The sequence below is a fragment of the Glandiceps talaboti genome, chromosome 8 (genome assembly GCF_964340395.1).
Source record: "Glandiceps talaboti chromosome 8, keGlaTala1.1, whole genome shotgun sequence".
Taxonomy (NCBI): Eukaryota; Metazoa; Hemichordata; class Enteropneusta; family Spengelidae; genus Glandiceps; species Glandiceps talaboti.
This window is the reverse complement of record NC_135556.1, coordinates 16611675-16620435: the sequence shown is the minus strand read 5'-3', so window position 1 is coordinate 16620435 and position 8761 is coordinate 16611675. Positions and strand designations below refer to the sequence as shown.

At 34.6% G+C, this 8761-nt stretch overlaps 1 protein-coding gene across 1 annotated transcript; it reads right to left on the bottom strand.

Moving 5' to 3' along the window:
* Positions 1 to 432: 432 nt before the first annotated feature.
* LOC144438543 (leucine-rich repeat-containing protein 51-like) lies at positions 433 to 7163 on the bottom strand. The gene is made up of 4 exons (XM_078127618.1): positions 7019 to 7163; positions 6724 to 6847; positions 3381 to 3586; positions 433 to 1443 (listed from the first exon to the last, which is right to left on the bottom strand). Exons 2-4 carry the CDS (start codon positions 6842 to 6844, stop codon positions 1153 to 1155), a joined length of 618 nt encoding a protein of 205 aa, XP_077983744.1. The 5' UTR covers positions 6845 to 6847; positions 7019 to 7163; the 3' UTR covers positions 433 to 1152.
* Positions 7164 to 8761: the final 1598 nt, after the last annotated feature.

Below are 8761 nucleotides of genomic sequence, written 5' to 3'. Positions count from 1 at the left end.
CTAACTTTGACTTTCATCTCCAGGGTCACATGTTAATTTTGTGGCACATCATGGAAGTTAAACCTCATGGTCACAAAAATTGACATTGCACACTAACCTTGACTTTCATCTCCAGGGTCATATGTAAAGAGTTTTGTGGCACATAATGGAAGCTCATCTCAGAATGTTAACAAAAATCAACATGATGTACATGACTAACCTTAATCTTCATCTCCAAGGTCATATGTTATAGCTTTGTGACACATGATGGAAGTCAGAATGGTCACAAAAATCAACATATGGTGTACACTATCCCTGACCTTTCACCTCCAACTAAGTCCAAGTCATATGTTGCAGTATTTTTGAACATTGGAAGATAAGGAACTTGAGAACAGTGACAAAAATCCATAAAGTAAAACTCATGATTCAATCTTTTGTTTTTCTTTGTCACAAATCAGTGTACTGTTTTATTACAAATAATTTCTACGTCTGATATATTTTCATCTTTTGTCTAGTGACAATGTCAGTGATTGGAGATTACATCATTAATGCATCTGGGTTTTTTTTTCTACAATTTGTACAACACTCAACGACAACAATATTGGGAAAATATACAATATACACATACATGATAATTTCATAAGTTGATACATTTGAACATATTTCTGGTTATTACATCATGATTACATGGTGAAGACTTCGGTTCAACAGATCCAGGTAAAATCATGGGGTCTATGGTAAAATGTACTACCAGTAATTATTATATAGAATATTATTCTGTGAATGCTAAGTCAGCAAAAATGTTGTAAAAATCAGAAATTTAATACAATTTCTGATCTATGAAATTTTAAAATATAGGACGGATTGAAAATATTTTTATGCTAATCGCAATTCATGATTATTGGCAAATGATTTGAATTTCTTTGTATCATTTTTACAACTTGTCACACATTATTTTGCCATGGGAATTATATTTATACATTAAAAATAACAGATTTTTGGCAAAAGACTACACTTGTAAGTAAGTAAGTAAGTAAGAAAGTACATTACTGAGTTACGCATTCAAAATTTGTTAAAAATTTCATGGTTGATATACAAGTTTCATTTCCTTTGAAGTGTATTTGATTTTGTAAACTAGTTAATCATGTATTGATGTCAGTTGAAATAGAATATCTATTCTTTCTTTTTCTTCTTCTTTGGTCTCCTTTTACCGCCATACATTTTATTCCAGGTAGCAGCGTCATTCGTGTCAGACTTTGTCACACGACTGAAATCCAGTGTTCGTAACTGTGGAATTTTGGTCAGTACGTAATTCCTGTAACCTTTTTCACTTTCTATTGGGTTTCCATGGAGACTCAGACTCATCAAACTGGGTAGTCTAGCCAGTTTATCGATCTCTGTCAAATCATCTATAGCGTTGCCATGGAGATACAACATCTTCAGTCCAGTGTATTGAAGAATGACCTGGGGGGAGCAAACAAAATTAAATATCAAATGAATATCTGATAGGTGTTCTGAAGTCAAAACTGTGGTCCAGGGTGATGTCTGTGGATGTCATACATTGCCAGGTTTTCTTGAACATATGTGATGGGTCAACAGGAATTTAAAGGAAAATAAACACTGAGAATTCTACAAATTTAAAAAGAGATCAATCCTAGTTAAAGCAGCACAAACCCTAACTGAAGTATTATTTTTACAATCAGACAGTCCACAATATTGATATAGTTACTGACAATTGTTAAAAAACCAATAACTAGACATTTTGCATGTCAATTAGAGGTTGGTTTTATCCATATTGGAGTTTGAAATTAAGATCACTGATTTTTGGGAGTGGATCCAAAAATCAATTTGATTGGACTTATTGTACCACACTGTGCAGCTTCAATTAATATGTTTACTCACAGGAGATTCACTACACCTCATGGTGTACAGTATTTGTTTGAGAAGTACAGGTATTCATTGTAATATATCCAACAAAGCAATTTTTCTTTTTGAAGAGAAAGTGGGAGAGTACCTCTGTCTGGCTGCATGTCTCTCTAACTCTCACTAGCCCCATCTACACGTAGGTCATCCTACCTGAGGCAGTCCCAAGTCCTACCTGAGGTAGGATTTGTGTCTACACGTAGGAAGGTTACAGTGTAGATGTCGCGCCTTCCGTCATGACAGTACATAGGACAAAGTCAGGAGGGTTTCAGGACAGGTTCAGGACACGTTTGCGTCTACATGGGCTTCAAAATATCCTGAATCCTACCTCAGGTAGGAGTTTTAGTGCCATGTAGATGGGGCTAGTCATGCATATGTTTATTTTATCATATTTATTACAGTAGCTCAGCATGAAGGGTATCCAATTTATAAGATATGACAAAATCAAAATGAATAATGCTTTCATATAATAATAATAATCATGTACTGACTTACACATCACTTTTTATAACATACATGCAAAAGTTGGATTTCGAAAACATTATATACATATTGATGTCACAATCAACATCATACTTTCATATAAACATGACAACATGCATATCTCTATAATTTATAACATATATGTAAAATTTGGATTTTAATAACAAAGTATATATTAATGATACCAATGTCACTATCAAATCAATATACAACAGTAATAATTTCATGTGTTAAAATGATGAAAATCTCGACCTCAAAAAAATACAAGCACAATGCAAAATAAATCTATATTTGTAGTTGGTATTTAGTTCATACTTAAATTGTCTGTTTCATACTCTACTGTCACTGTCACACTGATATCAGATTTCAGTGTCCATGGCATGCAAAGTTGAAATGATTAGCTTACCTTTCCAGCTGTAATGTTCTGACATTTTAGTTGAAAACCAACATGCTTGTCAATAGCAACACCACTTTTCATGCATATTTGTCAATATAATTTGGATTAGTTATTTCATTTATACACCAGTTCATCATGCATGTTAGATTAGCCCCAGTAAAAATATCATCTGGGCTTCTCTGAGAATCATACATCTCACAAACAATTAGTTTGTGAAACAAAAACGTCTTCAATTCATAGCCTTTGCAGTCCAAATATTGATTAGCATTTATTTTTTACCTTATATGCATTAATGATATTATTTTAAAAGCAACACAGAATGACAAAACACCATTATTGAGAGCCACCACCAGGAAGTGCAAGAGTGAAGTAGTTGCAAATCTATTATTTTACACAATACAATGGAATAGTATTGATTTGCAAGAGTTAGATAGGACATGATGTTGTTTACTGCTGTGCGGAAAAAAAAGTTGCTTATTTTTGGTGAAATTAAAGCTTGAAGTACCGGACGTGCCAGCTGTGAGTCGTCTCATTTCACAAACTATATATCGTTTGTTAGAGATGTACAATTCCTACCAGTCTACCTGGACATACTTACATCATCAAGTTTGTTAATTTCATTGAACGACAAATCAATCCAGGACACCTCTTCAGGTTTATCAAAGAGTTTACTCATGATATCAGCAAAACCATCGAGGTCCTGAATTGAATTGTTATTCACTTTGAAAGCAGAGGAGATAATTTTGCCTTCATCCGTTTTCTTCAAGGCTCGTTTCCCTGTTCTAGGATCTTCATCTAGGATATCTGCAATGACAGTATTCTCAACTGTGGTAGGTATGTCATCACACATATATCATAGTGAGATCCCCCCCATTATGTCATTGATGCAGAGGGGTGACTGTGGCAAGGCTATGAAAGGTCAAAAGCATGATCACAGAAACATAAAAAAAAGAGCAGCACAATCAAAGCAAGTGATAGATGTGTTGTCAGCAAATGCAAAGCTAGCATGGAAGGTTGGATGAATACAATGCAGATGGATGGCATGTGGTGAAAAATTGAGCATTTCAGCTGCAGAATTATCAAGGGTTAAAAGCTGTGATTTTTTTGCACCATCCTAATTGTTGGCTGTGTTCAAAGATGACAGCAAGTTTCAACATTTCTTGTGAAGCTCTTTGTTAGTCCCTCCAAGAACTAGGAAGGGACTGTAGTCTGGTAAAGTTCATGAAACACGTAAGGGTGGAATTGATGGAAAGGGACATTGAACTTACTCTTGACATAGTCATTATTATCATGTGATAATGCACACTGAAACAGAACTATGGTGTTCATATTCATAATTATAATATATATCATAGAAATAATGAAAAGGGAAATTGAAATTTTACAAACAATAGGTGCATGTGCAATCTTTTGTTTATTCACAAGAAATGCTGAACTCTTGGCTTTGTTAGTTATTCAAATTACTTTGAACACAGCAACATAATGGAAGATGTTAACCTCTGCAGCAAGTGACATATCTTAGTCAGTAATTTGTGATTTTTTTCCCATCCCCCAATTCCGATTAATTATTGCTTTGAGCCCAAAGAATCATCTGCCACCAATTTTGTAGTATTAGAGTTGTTGCCGAGATTTGAAGTAAACCAATATCCCAGTTGCTAGCCGCCTCTGTTGACTTGGAAAATAACGAAATAAAATCACAGACATGTTAGTATAAATATGACTTGTTGGTGTATTGTCTTGTAGTGTGACTCAAAAATACCATTTGATAGAATCCATACAACTGTAGGTCACCATTATGTATGGTATTCAGGTCACTCAGTTACACTGTTTTCCTTGGTTGCCTAGTTAGTCAATTGTACATGTATTATTCTAATTGGTATAATTATATACATTATTTAATCTTGACAAATTGTTGAGCCACACATTGTCGAGAAAATTGCTTTACATTTTACAGCTCAATAATCATGTTCCAGTTTTCTACCCGATATTGTCAGTCTGGTTGTTTAATTGAGATGGGGTAGGCATTAACCACTCCTGGTCTCTTGCTAACACATGCTGGTGTGAATGCAAATCGTGGTCTTAGCCAGGTCTTAGCACTCAGCTACTATGCTACTCCACTGTGCTGTTTCAGTCAAAGGGTAATTTTTGAGATGTACTGTACATGTACATGATTGTTCATGCAAATCTCACTTTATACTCTGAATATTAAGAGAATTAAGAGAGTTTTATTGTTCCAGTTTCAACAACTAATTAGAACACTGTCTACTTGTAAACATGGATGAAATCCCCTTCATTGTCTTCATAAGCTAACTAACAATTATTTGATTATATATCAAAGTTTTCTCCTTACTGACTGGCATAACCAGTAGTCAACACCAACGACAACACTTAGAAAACTTAACTTCAACATCCCACTCAGTCTTGTGCCATTGTTATGTACATTGATTTATGATGATCTACAACTGACATCTTTTATGGTAATATCAATTTTTCTATAATCAATACTAATGACCTACCAGCACTACTTTTAGACTGAGAAGAACATTGCAAATACTATCAATTACATACTCAAAATTGAATCAATCTGATAATGTTTATTCTTGCAAAGATTTTGGTACAAGTACATTTGTAATGATGGTTATTGACGTTTTAGAAATTTATAAAAAATGAACAGGGGTATTTTGAGCCACACCTCTCGTTGATTTATATGTATGCTGACATGAGGTGTGTGCATATAATGTATTTGCATGTAAGTGTGTGTGTGTGTGTGTGTGTGTGTGTACTGTTACATATTATATATTAGTTCAATTGTATGTTTTTCATGAGTGTGGGTGTTTTAGAGTTATTTCATGTTTCCATAGTTATTCCATAAGATTGCTATAAAGCAGAAATAACAGTGTAAACACAGCTGTTCATACGATACTAGATGAAAAATATAAAGATATTTGTTGAATAAATTAAAGCCAAGTAAACATACATGATAACTCATTTGCTTCAGTCCATCGTGCTATATCTAATTAAAAAGCCCTGAACTAAAAACTGTTAGAAAAATATCAGTTTAATATGAAATGGTGTGTATTTTTAAAATTATTCCCCACGTTTCTAGTAATAGAACATTTCTGTGTATCTGTATATGTTAAGGAATAACAACTATCCGTACTAAGTACACTGCAGTCTGATTAAAATCTGATGTGGTGAATATGGCTTTATTTCTTACTTAATTATTTTGTTGCTACGGGGAGTGATCGCCACCTTCTGACATCTAATGTGGGAAGGAGACGATCAAAATAAAAACCAAACAACACTATATAGAGATGGCAATAGAGATAAATAAAAGACAACTGAGTCGCTTTCACCACATCAGATTTTTTGTAAATCAGACTGGCTATGTTGTAAACCTGGTAATAAACTTTCAATGACATATTTCCTTATCTCGGTATGTACACATTTACATTCCAGATGCTATTAGATACAACAGTTTGCCAGAGAATGTCATTGATTTGATTTTTGCCCCCCTAGTACCGAGTCACATATATGGAATGTTGATTACATATTATAATAGTTCTAGCCGTGATCACTTTTTGTACAAGGCATGACGATTAGCCCTCAAAATTTCATGATTTATATTTGTTTCTTTATTTGACAGTGTCTTGTTATTTGTCAGTATTCGATTGGAGAAAAATTTTACTGACTATAAATCAACGAACATTTTTCGGTTTTTTTATGTAGAACTTAGAAGAGAGTAACCCCCTCAAAAGAGAGTACATCTGGTGTAATGATATCAAAATATGAAAAGAAAGTGGTAATATAATTATTCAAAATAGAAAATAAGTAGTTTTATCACACAAATATAAACTACGTTAGATATCTGTAGTTATTAAATCTAAGAACCATGGGGAATGTAGTTAGTGTGACATGCGTGAAATAAATAGAGACCCTACCGTCGATTTGTGTTAGACATCGAAACGAATAATCTAAGGGTGGTGGGACTTCATTGGAAGAATCGATTCCCGGTTGACTCGAGCTACTGCCGTTGCGTGCACTAGAATGTGGCGTTGACATTTCCTGAAATTCAAAACGTTGCATGATCATTGTTACAAGGCTCCGATTTCTAAATATCCGAAACGTCATGATGTATTCGATTCAACGAAATTAGAATGCGAATCACTGTGTGCAAAGCGTTGCTGCCACATTTGAATACAGTTGCTGCTGTTAAATTCTCAAATGTAATCTTACCTCGAAATACGGTGTCCCTTGCAGAAAGACAACAAGTTATGATCTCAGTTTCAGTCTATGTGAAATGTCGTTTTCACAGTGACAGATTAGTTTTGTTTTTGTAGTGTTGGTTTTCAACACAGTAACACGGAGTTCGCCATCTTGGTTGTCAATAAACATCCAAATTCTCGCGAGAGAAAGTTTACGTCCAACGAGAAGTGGCCGTGATTGGGCTCCTGTGTCACGTGACCAGTCAACCGGTTCCTTTTGAATGTGATTTTGCATGGCGCTGAAAGAAGTCGACGTGAGCGAATGTACCCAAGATTGGCGTTGATATTATTTACTGCGGTCATACATATCATTTCAAGGCGTTGTAAGCCATACAAGGTAACGATCTGAGACTACACTAGTAAGTTAAACCATCAATATGCAAAATTTTATTCGTTTTGTTTCGAGAGACAAAACTAAACATTGCTAACGTGCACAGTGTAGACTGTCTAAACAAACATGGATGTACAAACCACCGTAATACATCCATGGTCTATACTACATGTTGCCAGGAACACTTGTAGTAAGGTTGTACGTGTTGATTGTCTGGGGTTAGACTATGGGTCTAAAATCTCAGTAGACTAACGACAGTCTAAGGTAATAGGAAGTTATCGGAAGAGCTATTTGACGAGAGATTGTAAATTACTGTATATGTAATAATATGATGTATTTTTTAGGGGACAATACATCCATGTCATGACCGTCCTCATGCAATGTCAATGGATTACCATAATACACATACATCCAATGTACATCCTGTAAAATCAATACTAGTATGTCTCTTCTGAACTTCTACAGTTACTGTTTCAACACCACCACTCCATGCAATCCCCCATTCATTCAAATATCTGTGGCTTGTCTGAAGTTGTCATATCAATGTTATTGCCCTAGGTACTTGGTTTGGTCTAACAAAAACTGTGGGAGGGAGGAAAACCTCATTCAATAGTCTAATTTTTGGTTTTATGTCAACATTGTTTTTGAGAACATTCTTTTCTTTTATATGTATTCTACCTGTATATTTTATTTCTAGAATATTACGGTGCATATAACATTTACACTCAAGTAAACGTTAATATCAAGTTGGTGTGACTGTGAAGTTGTCACAAGATGGACCGTGCAAAGGCCAAGGCCTTGTTAACTTGGGTAGGTAAAATGCACATATAATGATGTCGACTATTTCAAGAACTGTGAATTCAAATGGTTTTTCAACGTTTTGCTGTGTTTATTGCTATCTAATGCTGGACCTGCTGCAGTCCCAGCCAATGACAACAGTAAACAAGCCTGCCAGTCTAATTTATACATAGTAGTTTATTCAGTACATTAGGCCACCGGCCCCTTTGTACAAAATGAAAATAAATATAGGAATAAATATTTACATATACAAACAACAACAACCGAAATAGAGTGTTATTAGTGAAATAAACATCACAGAAGCTCAACTACATGTTTCAGATGATAGTAAACATAACATAACATAAACATCACAGAAGCTCAACTACACGTTTCAGATGATAGTAAACATAACATAAACATCACAGAAGCTGAACTACATGTTTTTGATAATCTTGTTCCTTAGTCCTCATTTTCCCAGCATGAACTCATTTGTGTACAAACAAATACCCCTAGGGAAAAAGAGGATTCATTTATAACTATATGCAACAAATTTGGCAACATTCTGGATTGTGTTGTCGGAAGTACATGACATTAAATTTTAAA

What these genes read in the sequence shown, in the direction of transcription:
- LOC144438543 (XM_078127618.1), bottom strand. Translation starts at nt 6,844, where the DNA reads ATGTCAACGCCACATTCTAGTGCACGCAACGGCAGTAGCTCGAGTCAA. An exon ending in ATGTCTAACACAAATCGACG is followed by an intron (nt 3,587 to 6,723) that starts GTAGGGTCTCTA and finishes CTGTCATTGCAG; the next exon opens with ATATCCTAGATGAAGATCCT. An exon ending in AAATTAACAAACTTGATGAT is followed by an intron (nt 1,444 to 3,380) that starts GTAAGTATGTCC and finishes TGCTCCCCCCAG; the next exon opens with GTCATTCTTCAATACACTGG.